The sequence below is a fragment of the Drosophila novamexicana genome, unplaced genomic scaffold (genome assembly GCF_003285875.2).
Source record: "Drosophila novamexicana strain 15010-1031.04,08,12 unplaced genomic scaffold, DnovRS2.1 tig00000564-arrow-pilon, whole genome shotgun sequence".
NCBI classification, from domain to species: Eukaryota; Metazoa; Arthropoda; class Insecta; order Diptera; family Drosophilidae; genus Drosophila; species Drosophila novamexicana.
This window is the reverse complement of record NW_020824810.1, coordinates 2,602,748-2,619,075: the sequence shown is the minus strand read 5'-3', so window position 1 is coordinate 2,619,075 and position 16,328 is coordinate 2,602,748. Positions and strand designations below refer to the sequence as shown.

The following is a 16,328-nucleotide window of genomic DNA, read 5'->3' as shown; positions in this document are numbered from 1 at the left end:
AAACAAAAAAAAAAACAATTGCGCTTATTACTCCGACATTTTTATCTAGACAGGAGGCATGTCTCGCAGATAGAGCCTGTGAATTCTGGCTCTCTACTCCACTCGGAGACGTTCCATTGTTTCTCTGCGCGCATTTGTCATTTATCATTTATCATGCCACAGCGTTCGTCATGGCAAGGCGTTGGTTGGCCCGATCTGTTCAGTTATGATTGTCATAAGTCATTTATAACTTTGTAACTAAGCGCCGTGCCCTAACTGCTCGCGACTTAATGCGATTTGAACATTTTAAATGCGTTCTCGGTTGCAATTATTATAATTTTTTGTTTTGTTTGTTATTCTTTCAACATATCTCGTTTCATGTTTTGCTCACTGCCTAATTGAATATGTAATTTTTTATGGAGCTTTTCAATCTTTACGCTTTTTTGGGCAAGGTCAGAGCTACTGTTGCGAATGGACATGCCCTGAAAATGACGCACACGTTGCCGCCTTCAACTGTAGGAGGCTAAGAGAAATATATATTGCATTTCAAATTGAACTCTATTAATTAGTTTGTGATTAATTTACTTTAATGATGTAGCTTTGTGTTTATTCTGAGTATTATTTACTGCATTTTTGCCCATTGAGTCATGCTTCAAATGTGCTCGCGTCTTTTGCTGCCGCCTGAAAGTATGCTGCATCCAAATTGAATTACACAGTTGACTTTGACAGGCTGCAAGCACTTTTGAATGCGCTACACAGCAAACTTAGCAGCTGGATACATGCAAATATTATACTGTTAAGCTAACTGTAAATGTTTACACATCAAAAAAAGTTTTCTTATTAAGCTAATATATATATTTTATTTAGGTTTTAAATTCGTTTTGCTGCGCATGCCTGATTTGTGAACTTTCCAACACTTGCTCAACTTTGAAATGTAATTCATCAGGTTTAGTAAAAATCAATAGAAACATAAATAGAAATTTGTCAATATACATATTTTCTATTTATATTTATATATATTTTATTTAAGTTTAGGTCTTAAATTCGTTTTGCTGCTCATGTTTTTTTTTGTGTTTTTCAACACTGAACTTTTTTAAGTGTAACCATTAAACTTGACTTTAGCTGTAGTTTAGGTGTAGTAAAATTTAATAGGAAATTTGACAATAATTATATTATTATAATATATAATTTATTATTTTCCAAAAGCTGGAAATATATATCTCAGCTGCAAGCACAGATTACAATTTGAAGACCTTTATTTATATCTTATATCTTTATTACGTATACAAATATGTATCTATGGGTTGGTTATGCATATTTTTAGAGCTGTTTCTAGTTTTGCAATATTTATGTTCAAGTTGGGAAAATACATGAGATGCCGAGTCTCTCTAGAAACAATACGCAGTCAGAGATAAAAATGTGGTGCACACAAAGCTAATGCAAAAATGCAGAAAACAAAACAAAATACATATAATAACAAGTAAGAGGTTCTAGTCGGCAGCTCCCGACTAGGGAATACCCTGAACCCTCTTCTTCCAACATCAAATGCATATATATATTCTATTTTAGAAGCTATATGTCATGTTTGGTGACTCTAGCTTTTATTATTTACCAAAGCTGCCCAAGAAACAGGATATCGATATAGATTTTTATCGATTACTTGGAAACGGAGTAAGTTATCGATTATCGGAAACAAACTCGATCTGCGCAGGCACTAGGAGCATCTACATCATCTGCATTATCCTTGCGTTCATACATACGGACGGACAGACGGACGGAGAGACGGACGGACGGATAGACGGACAGACGGACATGGCTAGATTGACTCAGCTATTGATGCTGATCAAATATATATAAGCTTTATGGGGTCGGAGATGCTTCCTTCTGCCTGTTGCATACATTTGGATTTTGCACAAATACAATATACCCTATGGGTATAAACCCATTTTTAATGGGTTCAGGGTATAAAAACACAAAACGAAAAGAAACGCAACATAATAGAAATCAAGAATAGCTTGGAAACTAACATACCATTTGAACCGGGGCCGAAGCTGAAGCCTCCGGCGCGCACTCGATATCAATATTAATGGATATTATTGGTCATAAAGCTGAAATGGAGGCAATTGACATTTGGACGCAGCTGCTAATTGATTAAAGCTGCAACCGATATGATCTCTCCGAGATCTGTGCGTATATAACATGTATCCGGCTCCGCTCACTTCAACTTCATCTGCATCTTCATCTGCATCTGCATCTGCAGGTTGGTAAAGGTTAATGTGTCGCACCTGAGTTATGCACTCGTTGGCATTGTAAACTCAAAACAAAACTCATTAATGTGTTTCCATTTTCTATCTCAATCGTAACGGAGAGCCAGACTAGTTTTGAAATCGTCTTAGAATCAATTTATAGATACGTCTTGGAGCTGCAGCCCGAGTCTGTCTTTTAGTTGATTTTTGTTGATTTTTTCTCTTTTTTTTTGTTGCTTTTTAAACTGGGCGTGTTGCGCTTAACGCCCATTTTGCGCCAAGGCAAATGCCAACACCGAATCAGAGCGAAGTATGTTGCGAAGACACGACTGCGAGATGCCTTGTAGATAGTTGACAGCTAGAAAAGATTGAATAATTTGATTAGAATAAGTATTTAAAGTATTTAAGGAAATTGAATTTATATTCAATTATTCCTATGAGGAGCCGGGCTCTTATACGATAAGTTTTATTAAGAAAATATTAGGAAAAGTGATCTCAAATCAATCGCAAATCTGATCAAAAACTTAATTTTCACAGACTTATTTTCTTTCTGCTTATAGCCTACTTCTGAAGAGGGTTATTTATTCTATATGCAATTCAATGGCAACTAGCTCATGCACTACTTAATATACCCTATGGACTTTTCGCATGAAGGGTATTCAGCATCGTCTTGGGGAGACTTGCCACCGCGGCAGTAACAGCCTCGTTGCCATTGTTAGATTGCGAAATTGCCAAAAATGATTATTAAATTCTTGTGGCATAAATGTTAGTCGCTTCTCAGTGCCCGTGTCCGTGTCCGCGCCCTCGCCCTCGCCCGTGCCCTAGCCCCTGCCCACCCACTGTAACAACTGGCAACTGGCAACTGGCAACTGGCAACGGGCTCAAATTCAAATGTGGCCGAAAAACTGTGGCGGAAAGTAAGAGAACCGGCAAATATGGCAATGGAGCGGCAATGGAATTTGCATGGTAGTCAAGTGGAAAAGATTTTTGCCAGCTATTTTCTAAGCCAGTCAGCCGTTACACATGCAGCACCTTTCGCTTTCGGGGCATGGCCCCACAACGCCCACTCAGCGACATGTTTGTACAAGCAATTTGACAAATTTTATTAGCTGCTGCTGCACCTAACAGATACAAGATACAATCTACAAGATACATGCACCCACGTCAGCCAGCACGCATCTAGCTGATGTGTCACAGTTAACACGCAGACAATGGCCAACAGCTGAAAATGTTGCAGTCGGGTGCAAACGACTGCCCAATACTCGTCCACAGTACAGCTTTAAATATGCTTACTGCCAGATTTATAATAGAAATATTATATAAATATAACTTGAATTGATGATCAATAAGAAAACAACTGGTTTAATCTTCCGTTTTGAAGTCTGAAGTCGTCTCGCGCCATCTTCCTTAAATAATGTGTGACCAGCTTGACTTGATTAGCAAATGCTTATGTCGAGCATATATTAACAGCTTTCCAACACTAGTTCTACTCTGGCGCTTGGCTGTTAACGCTTATGTTAATGTTAACAGTTTACATTAACATTGACGTTTAACACGAACTGAAAGGCAATAATAGGAAATAATAATAGAAGCCAATATACTCTTTTGCATGCTGTGAACGTGTATAATCGAATAGTTACATAAGTTGGCTAGCTCAGAACTTAAAAGGCACTTTAAATTGCAAATGTGCAGCAGTTCAACGACTCGCTGCGACTCGTCTCGCAACTTTCTATTGACCCAGCCTAATCAGAGAAATGCTATAAAAACGCTGAGAACTGTTTGTGCGCGCCCAGTATTAGCATAAATTCGCAAGAGCTGCCATAAAACATGTTTCGATTGGTAAGCCACAAACAACAGCGATAAATGTTCAAAAATCTCCATTGATAAACCCCTCTCCCCGTCCCCCTTCCTTGACAGTGCTTACTTTGGGTGCTGTGCTGCGTCGTCAGCTGGAGCGCACCAGCACCAGCGAGCGGCAGCGGGAGCGGCATTGAGGGGCAGCAGTTGGTGCCGATCATCAAGTCGCTGGCGGAGCAAAAAAACGATGGCTCCTATTTCTTTGCCTACGAAGGCGCCGATGGCAGCTACCGTGAGGAGGTGGGCATCGTGAGGCGCTCTGGTAAACATAATGATGATGTTGTTGATGATGATGACGATTATGATGATGCGGAGCTGGAAATCTCTGGCGTTTATCGCTATATCGACAGCCAGGGCGAGCGTGTGGAGGTCAGCTATACGGCCGACAAGAATGGCTTTGTGCCGCTGGGCACGAACATACCCAAGGAAATAACAGAGACGGCGCGTAATGCGGTCCAGTCGCTGGAGGTGCGAGCGGGCAAGAAGAGTTAAGAGTTAAGGTTATGGCTGAGGCAATTGCACAGCTATAAACTGTTATATGTTGCAGTTGCGAGTGACAAAATGAGTTGAAAATCTACCAAATTTTATAAAAACATTACCATTTTTATATAACTTTAAGAATAAAGTTTTTTTTACCAAAAAGGTCCCCAGTTCCCCTTTTGGTACATTTTTATAGCTGCAGCATTTCGAATTGCTATAAACTGTTATACATTATTAGCTGGCTTGATTGGCGCACTTTGGGTAAATGTTATTTAAACAATTATCGAAAGAAAAAAAAAACGAGCCATAAACCAAACTATGCTAACCTGGCCAATAAATTCAAATCAGAAATCCCAGCCAGGCAGCCAGCTCAGCGACCAGCTATGCGAATGAGGAGCGCCCGCCATGTGGCTGCGACTGGCCAGCAAACATCTACAACGGCTTACAACACCTCCCGCAATAGCAGCGACAGCTACCAACACTGGCCGTAAAACAGCTCATCGTGCACACATTTAATTTGACGACGTGCATCGCCAGCTTCTCTGTTGTTTTTGTTGTTTCATTTGTTTTTTTTTTTTCTTTTTTATGGCTGTCAGAAATATAAATTGTTGCAATTTTTATTGGCAGCACAATTTTCAGCGCTTTAACATGGTAATTTTTTTGGGCTCGAACTGGGGCCCAGTGGCCGCCGGGCATTCGTCTGGGTTTGCCCTTTGCCAAATGTCGTCAGAGTTAACGCCAAAATAAATGAACTTTAATTAAAATTGCTGTTTATTTTATTTTTGTTCTGCTGTTAACAATTGTTCATTAATTATTCTATGACTCTTCTCGACCTTTTGCGAAATGCTCGGCTCACTTTATATTGATAGCTTTTCAATATTTATTGTTAATTCAATTGAATATTTCAATAACCAAGCGATGAAGTGATAAAAACCATTGGAAATTGTTTATGCAGCTCATTAGAATTTTAATTTGAAACATTTATCAAGTTTCGAGCTGTAATTGCGTCGAAGATAAATACCTAAGATATAAGGCAAGCCTTTGATAGAAAAGTATCGAAAGGGAGAGTGGAAAAGACTAAAAATATGCTGTCTCTTTGGGAGGAATAAGTAGAGATCCTATGTATCACTAGGGTTTTGTATTTAACATTAACATTAACTATTCTACTTCGCTTGAGAATAATCAAAAGTCAATTCAAATGGGATTATGCAAACCTAAATCTAAGCCGAATCATATATTTGGTATGAAAAGAATCAAAGTTACAAAAGAAACCACTGACTTTTGTTGTGTCTGATCTGAAACATATTCAAATACCAAGCACACCTTCAAAATTGGGCTGAAACAGAAAAGTGGGTGCTGACAATGCTATGGAAATGCCCAGAGCACTTTGCAAATGTTGTTGTTGTTGCTGTTGTTGGTGAACTCGGGCTACTCCTCTGCTCAGTTGTCATTGTTTCGCATCTTACACGAATCACATTCAGATGGAGATACTTACTAATAAATTACGAGAAGAATTACACAAAGCGCTGACATTTTACATGCTAAATGAAAACATTTGTGGGCTTGGTGGATGCCAATGCTGAGAGGCAATTAATCGCAACACCTTGAGTGGGTGAAGCAGCCAGCAATAATACTGGCTGGCAACTGGCAATGGTAATGGCAGTCGGAGAGCCTGCTAATGGATGCACTGATTGACGCCATCAATTCAAAAGATGTACCAGGTAGAGCTTGAGATACAGATACAGATACAGGTGAAAATATAGATACAGGTACAGATTTAGATATAGATAATCATACAGATACAGATACAGATACCGATACAGATACAGATACAGATACAGATAGATACAGATACAGATACAGATACAGATACAGATACAGATACAGATACAGATACAGATACAGATACAGATACAGATACAGATACAGATACAGATACGATACAGATACAGATACAGATACAGATACAGATACAGATACAGATACAGATACAGATACAGATACAGATTCAGATACAGATACAGATACAGATACAGATACAGATACAGATACAGATACAGATACAGATACAGATACAGATACAGATACAGATACAGATACAGATACAGATACAGATACAGATACAGATACAGATACAGATACAGATACAGATACAGATACAGATACAGATACAGATACAGATACAGATACAGATACAGATACAGATACAGATACAGATACAGATACAGATACAGATACAGATACAGATACAGATACAGATACAGATACAGATACAGATACAGATACAGATACAGATACAGATACAGATACAGATACAGATACAGATACAGATACAGATACAGATACAGATACAGATACAGATACAGATACAGATACAGATACAAATATGCAGATACAAAAATAGAAACGTTAGCGCCACATTCGCGTGTGAGGATGAGTGCGGAAGTTAACGCTGCAGCGTCTCTGGAATAACTGAGTGGAATACCTTATCGACCGACTGACTGACTGACTGACTGACTGACTGATTGATTGACTGACTGACTGACTGGCGCAGTGGTTGACACATTTCTGGCGACCCTGACATTTAGCGTAAAGTAATTTGAGCATCGTTTAAAGTTTTGGCCCGTAGCGCGTAGCCGCTGCCATAAACCGGGATGCAAACATGTTTGGCATGTTTAAGCGCATGGAGGGGCGTTGAATTATTTGATCGCAATGCCGGCCGCATATAAAAGCCAACCGGCAGAGTGCGACACACTCAAACTCTCGCTTTCAGTGCTCCAGTTCAAGTAGAAATCTCATAGAATGTTCAAGTTCGTAAGTGGCTGCCGAAAACCCAACCAAAACGGAGGAGATTTCTTTAAATTTGGATCTTTTACAGCTGCCGTTGCTCGTGCTGGGTTTCCTCGCCTCCGGCTATGCGCTGCCCGTTGCCGAAGAGAAGGAGTTTGTGGCCATTTTGAAATCGGAGGTGAACAAGAACGAGGATGGCTCATACCAGGTCAACTACGAGGGCGCCGATGGCACCGAGCGCAAGGAGGAGGCCAGCGTTGTGGATGCCGGCACCGAGAACGAAACGCTGGAAGTGAAAGGTTCCTACAAGTACATCAACGATAAGGGCGAAACGGTTGAGGTATTCTACACGGCCGGCGTCAATGGATTTGTGCCATACGGCACCATAATCAATCCGGAGATCACCTCAGTCGCCGAGGCAGCCAAGGATTTGCCCAACACTCAAGAAGACGAAGTGAAGTCGTAAATAACATAAGAAATAGAAAATAGTTGTATCTGAAGTGCCAGCGAGATGTGAATAAAAGACGAGTGGAAGAAACCAAAAGAGTTGCCCAACAAAAGAAATACTTTTCTTAAAACCCTCAAATCTTAACCTCAAACAATCAGACAGTTGCGTCTGCTGCTTTGCATAATCACACACTCTCGCTCCTTCTCCGTCTCTCTCTCTTCCTCCCGCTCCCGCTCTGAAAATTAACAGAGATTATTGCTCGCAGGCAAATTAGAAATTCCCGCCTCCGAAGACCTTGAAAAACCACAAAACTTGGTCGTGCGCAGATCCCCCTGTCCGAATTTAACAAACGGTAATGACTACTTGTTTGGCTACTTTGCTTAGTACAGTAAAGCCTGGCATATAACAACTTATTTTATTTGCAAGCAATACGTTGAGAAAGTAAAACTCGATCTGACAGACTTTCTTCCTATAATGTATAGCTCTTTGGCATCACAGGGTGTTTCCTTAGGAGTTATTTTGTTTTTGTAATGTGGCAACACTCGCAATGCTTCGGTTGCATATATGGTACAGTTGGTCACACTTTTTCAAAGAGTTGTATAATTGTACAGTAATGCGTGCAATGGATGGTTACTTAAGACAATTGATTTGAGAACGCAGCCATTAAACAGTCTAGCATTAATAAATACTTCAGATTTGACTTGATTTATTGCTATAATCATTTTATTCAGAATGGTTTGTACAGTAGAGCCTGGCTCCCACTGACAAGCATCACTAATCAATAGCTAACTTCCCACATGATTTATTACATTAGTCTCATCCATTTGAAGTCGAATGACTTATTAACATGCAACATAATCAAAATGACAAATGCTTTCAATAATTATGCAAATTTTGTTTATCAAAAGAACAACTTTTTTTCGGCTGTCAATTAACATAAGAGAAGCTCTCTCGCGTTTTTCAACTGTTAACAATATGAATTAAGCATGGTAAAAACATAAAATAACTTCTTTGATTGCGAGCCAAACAATTAAAACTCTTGATTTATACGCTGGCCATACTCTGTAATGCCAAAGGGGCGAGTCTTTATGGCCAGCACCCAAGGGAAAGAGGTGGTGCTTTTTTTGCTTATGTTTTTCATAGGTAGAAGACAGCATATCCAGCATTACGTAAATGCGTCTGGCTTTAAATGATCTAGTCGTATCTGTGTGAACTTATCTTTTTGATAGCTCGGGAATTATTAGAACTAGAGAGACCAAACTTACTATGCACGTTCTCGTACAGATTAATAATATTTCTCTTATTGGAAACCTTTGCCCGCCCTGCTAAGAATTAAGAAAGCTTCCCTTAGAGAGCAGATTCTTGCGTTATATAGGATCAGACTATCAGACTATATAAAGGACTTAATCAAGAATCAATATCCCCTCCCTCTCGCATAGCCTATACAGATTAATAATATTTCACTTTTTTGAAACATTTGACCGCCCTTTCAGGAATTAAGGAATCTTCCATTTACAGGCAGATTCTTGCGCTATATAGGATCCGACTATCAAGGAGTTAATCAAGAATCAGTATCCCATAAAGTATAGGCTATATGGAGCTCAACCTGAACCTTCTATGCATATCATTTGACGTATAAAAGGGAGTATCTGCTAGTCGTGTACGCCCGACTAGGCGCACTTAATTATTATTATCAGCAAAGTTAAGATCATGTTTTGATGTTTCATCATCATCATCGAAGCATCGAAGCATCTCAGTGGCCCCATAAAGTTTATGACATCATTATTTGGCAATTAGCATGGTATTTGCCAACTGATATTTTCGGCTTCTCGATTTTGGGCTATATCATGGGCTATAGATAGACATGGTTGGCAGATGGACATGTTGGCAATTGTAAGCTTTTGAATTTGAGTTTTTTCTTTCAATTTTTTATTGCTAACCACATTACAAATACACAAATTTAATAATACTAAGCGCTACAGCTGGGAATAAGTCTCAATTAGGCGGTCTTTGACGCGACTTTGTCGGTTTTTTCCACCGCGGCGGCGACGGGTTTCTGCTCCACCTGCACCACCTGCACAGGCACCACCTCAGCTGCGGCTGCCTTGGGCTCAGCCGGCTTGGTCTGCTCCACTGGCTCCGCGGTCTGCTCAGTCTTGGAGCGTGCACGACGCTGGCTGAGACGCTGCTCGCGCTCCTGCTCCTCGCTGTATTGGGGCAGATCGGCGGCCGCCTTGGCCAGGGCGGTTATCTCGCTCAGAATGTGGGTGCCGGTGGGCACAAAGCCATTCTTGCCGGCCGTGTAGTGCACCTCCACCAGCTGGCCATCGGCATCGATGTAACGATACGAGCCCGTCACCTCGAGGGCCTCGTCTTCGGTGCCGGCATTCTCGAGGACGCCGCTTTCCTCGCGGAAGGACTTGTCGCCGCCCTCATAGGTGAACTTGAAGGAACCGTTGGGATCCTTCTCGGTCTCGAAGCGCAGCAGCGGCACGATTTCACGCTTCTCGGTGGTCACATCCGTGCTGCCAATGCTGGCTCCACTGACACCGCTGGCCACCACAATCAGGCAGATAAATAGCTTGAACATGTCGCGTCTTGTCTCGAGTCTCAACTTGGCCAGAACTCACAAAGTGCGTTGCTTTTATATCGCGCAGCGGCCACACAAAATTAGCATCCATTACGTTATTTAAAAAACAAAAACTCAAAACAAAAATAAAAAAAACAATAAAGAAATTCTATAGAAACTTAGCCGAATGTGTTTTAATAAAACACTCACAACGCGATTTGCATAACTATTTATGATTCAGTGAATCAGCGCGAGGAACAATGTAAAGCTCGAACCAGCTAAAGAGGCCGAAAATATAAACATCTTTAGGCTTAATTGAAATGGATCTTTAAGATCTGCCAAATTATTAGATCACACTCCAGTTTAGTTCTTTTTAAGAACTATGACGGCTTGCGCAACACTTAATTAACAACTAAGAAAGTTAGTCGCGAGTGCCCGATTAGCATTTACCCGGAAGCCGGATTTAAATTCAAGCCAAAGTATATGTTAAAAGTGCATTTTCTTTCACATATTGAGTGGGAAATGGGGAGAGGCATCCACAATTAGAAGTATTCCTAATCTGTCTATCGAGCTCATATAATTCTCGATTTATGCTCGTATAACTGAGTATCGCATCGATATTTATCGGTTTTATAAGACTTTATCGAAACGACAAACTTGTTCTACTTATCATATACGAGAGTATATATTTCAAATACGTGAACCCGTCTACCAAGATAAGCGTATCGAGCTCTTAGAATTCTCAAGTTATCTTCAAATAACTGAGTATCGCATCGATATTTTTCGGTTTGTTCTACTTATAATATACAAGAGTATATATTTCAAATACGTGAACCTGTCTACCAAGGTCTCTAGCATTCGTAGTTTCCTTTTTGCCAATTGGTTCAGCTTTCAGTATCTCAGACGCGTTTCGCCCTGGCTAAGACGAGCGTCGTCCCAAATGTCAACTTGTCAGTTCTGAAGTCTTCTGAATAACTCTAAGAAACTGCGCTCAATTAGCATATGTGCATATATCATTAGATGCATTAGCTTATGGCCAATGCATTAAATTGGCCAACAAGAGGAGCTGCATAAATTTAGCCACATTTAAAACGCACTTAAGATGCGCTCTGATTGAAACTGTGAATAAAATGAATTACACATGCGATTCATTCATTCATCATTGTGAATGAGACACGAACTGACGGAAACTGAGAAACGTTGAGACGACCACTGAGCACACGGGAATTTTTTCTGGGTGGAGAGCAATAGCCATAAATGAGATATACGAGTGTGAAACAATATTGCAAATACGAGTAGACCCCCAGAGATTGTATGTCAAATGTGAACGAGAAATAACGCTGGCTGCGATATGCCGAAGACTAAATACTCTTCAGTGGCATCTTGTGGATGTAATAAAAATAAATATAAGAAAACAATATACTATTCAATTAGCTAAATGTCAGGTTTGCTGACTCTAGCTCTTATAACTTACGAGATTTGCTCAAAATACGACACTTCGATGTCGATTTTTATCGATTACTTGTGAACGGGTCAATTTATCGCTTATTGGAAACAAACTAGTACTACGTGGACACTAGGAGGACCTTCATTCTAAATTTCAAGTCCTTAGCTCTAATAGTTCTGAGATCCTTGCATTAGTAAAAACGGACGGACGAATAGGCAGACTAACAGACAGACGGACACGGCTAGATCGATTCGGCTGTTCATGCTGAACAAGAATATATATACTTTATGGGGTCGGAGATGCTGCCTTCTGCCTGTTAAATACATTTGCACAAATACAATATACCCCTTTCACCCACTTTTAATGAGTATATTTATATGTATATATACATATTTATTTCTACTCCAAAATTAGATGAGACTGTAAGAAATAGACTGCTTTGCCTTATGCAAGTGTTATGTTGTATTAGAAAATGGGTATACCCTAATGCAGGGTATGCAGATGCACCTAAGCAGCGATAGATATGGACTAACACGAAGGCCAGCAAAACGCGGGCAAATCGCAGCACACAGAAAATGTGCACAAAAGACCAAAAGGAAAAGCCACAGCAAACAGCAAAAAGGGTGAGCTGAGCTGGACGCAGCGGCGGGGCAGGGTGCAGGGCGGCGCCAGAGGTGGAGCTCAAGCTGGAGCCAGAGAAGGCGTCTTCGCTGTTGTTGTTGTTGTTGTTGTTGTTGGAGGCGCGTTAATCTCGCGCGATGTTCATCATGGCATGTTCGTGATCAGAGCGCAGTCTTTGTTGTTGTTGCTGTTGCTGTGGCCGCAGCTCTTGCTGCAATTTTTATGAATTGCAACTGACATTTCCTACACGCTGCCGCCGCCGCCGTCTGTAAAAGTTTAAAGTTTAAGCCGAAAATTGCAATTTTTATGCGCCGGCCGGCTTAGCTTAAGCCAGAAGAAACGCCCCCGCCCCCCGACCAGTCCGCATGCATATCATTTGGTTCACCTTTTAGCTGGGAACTGGTGCAGGGGAGTGGCGCATCTGGTCAGCAATTGGGCAACTGCCAAGCGTTTCAAATGTCTAAATTGTGATTAGCACAGCAGCAGCAGCAGCAGCTGCTGGAGATGCTGCCCCAAACAATGGCACACAAAATGTTGCCTTAATGTTGCATTCATTTGTGGTCCACAAACAAGTGGGCAAACATTTGGCAAACATTTGGCAAACATTTGGCAAACATTGCGCCAATCCCCGCCCCGCGGCACTGCAAATGTCAATAAACAAGCTGGCAAAATAATCAAAATAGAAATAAAGAAAAACTATGAAATAAATGGGCAATTCATCAATTGCAACATGTCTGGTATTAATCTTTTAATTAATATTTGCATTAACAAATTATTGCATATTGCGGCGCATCGCAAATTGAATCAGATACATACACACACAAGCACACACACACACAGACGCCAGCGTGGGCTAATCAAATGAACTTCGCATTGCTAATTCACATAAATTAATGCCTAGACAAGCTGGCGTGCCTCACACACACACACGCACACACAAGCACACACACACACACAGGCGCAGAATGAGTCTAAGTAGCTGTCGGTTTAACTCATAAAACATACACAAACACACACGCACACTCACACACATATGCCTGTCTTTTATGTGGTTATACACGGCGTATGCGCAACGCCCATTTGCATTCTGGAAACTCGTTGCGCATACGCCGCGTGGTACAGCGTGGCGGCAGCCTCTTCCGATTCTGTTGCTGCCGCCGTCGCTGCTGCTGCCACTGTCAAATATACAAACAACTTCTTGCTCTTCTACCTGGCCATCGTTTGCTTCTCGCTCTTCTTCTTGGCAATCCAATTGTTGCTGCACTGCTCTCATTGCGGATGCTGCCGCTGCTGCTGCTGCTGCTGCAGTTGCTGTTGCTGCGGCTCAGTGAATGCATTTTTGGTATAAAAACGTTTGCGCCGACTGCATTCAAGTCAAAACCGTTTTGACGAGCCCTCCAAGCGCAGGCAAACGCTCTACTCCAAAACAAGCCGCGATTCTCAAAGTGAGTTCTTAAATGTTTGTGCTGTGCTCAGTTGGTGTTTTGTGCGAAAGGATCAAAAGGATCGTTGAACAAATAAAAGAGACATCACGTTTGAAGAGACAAGCCAAGTCAAACCATTTTTTAATTCAAAAGGATCGTTGAACAAATAAAAGAGGCATAATATTTTAAGAAAAAACAAACAAAGTCAAGCCATAAGCCATTTTAAAGGATATTTCAAAAGATAATGCTACGAATTCTCAACTAGTGTATGACCGCAAAAATGGCTAAGCCAAGGCCAAAATCAGGGCTAGTCAAACGAATTATGACACAGTCCGATTGTTCAGTTGAACAACGAGACCAAGAGCTCCAATCCCAAGCTAGTAGCATACACAATTTTGTCAGACTAATAATAGTTAAGAGTCTGCTATTAAATAAAATGCACACATCTGCATATTTTTCATAGCGGCGGCCTTCTTGTTGCCACTTTAAAGATGACTTTCGAAAAATGCAAAGATTAAAGCCAATTATTATTGGCATCAATTACCGAGCACATCGAATGCTGCTTGACATTATCATATCGCAGTTATGTCTCAATTAACCAATCATCTGTTTTGTTTATCGACCCCCACCCTTCCCCGAAAAAGGTCATGCAGTTGCTCACCTCCGCCTACGCTGTCGCCGCCCTTGCGATCTGCTGCCTGTGCCTCGTCTCAGCTCAGCCGCAGCGCGGTCTGGCGCAGCCGCGCTCCAACTCCTTCGATCCTAATGCTGTGATACTGAAGCAGAACTTTGATCTGAACCCGGATGGCTCCTATCAGTACAAGTAAGTTGTGGTTGGAATACATAACTTCATTATTGTGAATGATCTTTGAGAAGTCAGTCATTCAGTTAGTCAGTCTGTCAATCAGGCTGATAGTCAGGACATACAGTCAGTCATTCATTAATGTATCTTTTCCATGAGTCAGTAAAACAATCAATTAGTTAGCCAGCTAGTCAATCACTCAGTCAATCAATCAATCGCTCAGTCAGTCACTTTTCCGGACATTCAAGCAGCGAGTTGTTCAATCAGTCATGCATTTCATCAGGCAGTCATACGTTCTATCAGTCACCAAATTGGTCGGACATTCAATCAGCCAGTCTTTCAATCAATCAGCCAATCATTCAGTCCGACATTCAGTCAATATGATGGTAATTTATTCAGTCGGTCAATCACTTAGTCGCTTATTCAGTCAGTCAGTTATCCAGTCAATCAAATAGTTAATTCAGTTATTCAATCAGTCAGTCTGTTCATTAGTGGAACAATCAATGTGCCATTCGGCCATGCACTCCATTAGCCATTCAGTCGTTTTATATATATTTGGATAGCTGATTGCATTATTTTTTAAATTCTTTTATATTTTTCAATTTATATATTCAAAATTATTTATCTTGCATAGCTACGAGACGAGCAATGGAATTCGCGCTGATGAGGCGGGTTACCTCAAGAATCCCGGCTCCCAGTTGGAGGCTCAGGTGGGTTTCGGTTGCACAGTTTCAGGCGCAGCTGCAAAAGCAGCGAGAACTCGTGTGGCCTGTTTTTAGGAGAGCTAAAATAATAGAATTGATGTTTGCAGGTAATGCAAGGCTCCTACTCGTACACCGGACCCGATGGCGTGCTCTACACGATTACCTACATCGCCGATGAAAATGGCTTCCGCGCCGAGGGCGCACATATTCCCACACCGCCGCCCGTGAGCCCGGCCGCTGCTGCCGGTCCCCGCCGATTCTTCAAATAATTGATAATTGACCAGCGAGAATTATATTTAATTGGATATAATATTTGTATGATAGCATCCAGGATGAAGTTCAGGGCAGCAGCTCAGTTGATTCACAGACCTCTGTCTCTCCCTCTCTCCCTCTCCCGCTTCCCCGAACACTCACACACAACAATCCTTCATTTTTCCACTCTCACAGCATTCCGTGTGTATTTATGCATTTTCACGCGTTCTCTAATTTACCCCGATTTTCACATCTACCTAGCGCCTAACGAATCGTTTAAAATATGTTTTGTACATTATTTAAGTTTGATTGTTAAATGTCGTACGACAACGCAAGCTACGCAATAAAACGAATATTGCTCGAAACGTTTTTAATTTCTTGCTTTTTTGTCGTTACTTATCTATCTTTATGAGGTTATTCTTTATTGTAGCGTTGCCAGACTGCTATACCTATATCAAAAATGGGTAAAAGGGTTATAACGGGTTTGAGCAAATGTATGTAACAGGCCGAAGGAAGCATCTCCGACCCCATAAAGAATATATTTTCTTCATAAGCATCAATAGCCGAGTCGATCTAGCCATGTCCGTATGTCTATCTGTCCGTTTGTATGAACGCAAGGATCTCAGAACCTATTAGAGCTAGAATGTGTTTTCGATAATCGATATCTTAAACCATTTCCAAGTAATCGATTAAAATCGATATCGAAATC

The 16,328-nt window shown here is 41.1% G+C and overlaps 5 protein-coding genes across 6 annotated transcripts in view; 3 read left to right on the top strand and 2 right to left on the bottom strand.

Annotated features, from left to right (window-relative positions):
• Window positions 1-1,179: 1,179 nt before the first annotated feature.
• The window catches only part of LOC115762233 (spermine oxidase-like), a 73,058-nt gene continuing 57,909 nt past the window's right edge, over window positions 1,180-16,328 (bottom strand). The window contains exons 4-5 of one of the 2 annotated variants that reach the window (XR_004017799.1): window positions 2,011-2,583; window positions 1,180-1,413 (exon numbers count right to left, since the gene is read on the bottom strand). The gene's annotated coding sequence lies outside the window, so the exon portion shown is untranslated. Of the gene's footprint in view, window positions 1,414-1,903; window positions 2,584-16,328 lie in introns of those variants that run through there. The other variant, XR_004017800.1, reaches the window with a different exon arrangement.
• On the top strand, window positions 3,872-4,644 carry LOC115762235 (larval cuticle protein 1). Its single transcript, XM_030704377.1, has 2 exons — window positions 3,872-4,064; window positions 4,143-4,644. Exons 1-2 carry the CDS (start codon window positions 4,053-4,055, stop codon window positions 4,572-4,574), a joined length of 444 nt encoding a protein of 147 aa, XP_030560237.1. The 5' UTR covers window positions 3,872-4,052; the 3' UTR covers window positions 4,575-4,644.
• On the top strand, window positions 7,365-7,818 carry LOC115762350 (endocuticle structural glycoprotein ABD-5). Its single transcript, XM_030704518.1, has 2 exons — window positions 7,365-7,376; window positions 7,441-7,818. Exons 1-2 carry the CDS (start codon window positions 7,365-7,367, stop codon window positions 7,816-7,818), a joined length of 390 nt encoding a protein of 129 aa, XP_030560378.1.
• LOC115762349 (larval cuticle protein LCP-17) lies at window positions 9,800-10,390 on the bottom strand. Its single transcript, XM_030704517.1, has one exon. It carries the CDS (start codon window positions 10,388-10,390, stop codon window positions 9,800-9,802), a length of 591 nt encoding a protein of 196 aa, XP_030560377.1.
• On the top strand, window positions 13,835-15,743 carry LOC115762236 (cuticle protein CP14.6). The gene is made up of 4 exons (XM_030704378.1): window positions 13,835-13,882; window positions 14,506-14,684; window positions 15,298-15,373; window positions 15,475-15,743. The coding sequence occupies exons 2-4, from the start codon at window positions 14,509-14,511 to the stop codon at window positions 15,634-15,636; spliced, it is 414 nt and encodes a 137-aa protein (XP_030560238.1). The 5' UTR covers window positions 13,835-13,882; window positions 14,506-14,508; the 3' UTR covers window positions 15,637-15,743.

Bases quoted from the DNA above. Each gene is read 5' to 3' on its own strand.
- LOC115762236 (XM_030704378.1), top strand. From the start codon at position 14,509: ATGCAGTTGCTCACCTCCGCCTACGCTGTCGCCGCCCTTGCGATCTGC. The intron at 14,685-15,297 runs GTAAGTTGTGGT...TATCTTGCATAG, and splicing joins GATGGCTCCTATCAGTACAA to CTACGAGACGAGCAATGGAA. The intron at 15,374-15,474 runs GTGGGTTTCGGT...TGATGTTTGCAG, and splicing joins GCTCCCAGTTGGAGGCTCAG to GTAATGCAAGGCTCCTACTC.
- LOC115762349 (XM_030704517.1), bottom strand. From the start codon at position 10,390: ATGTTCAAGCTATTTATCTGCCTGATTGTGGTGGCCAGCGGTGTCAGT.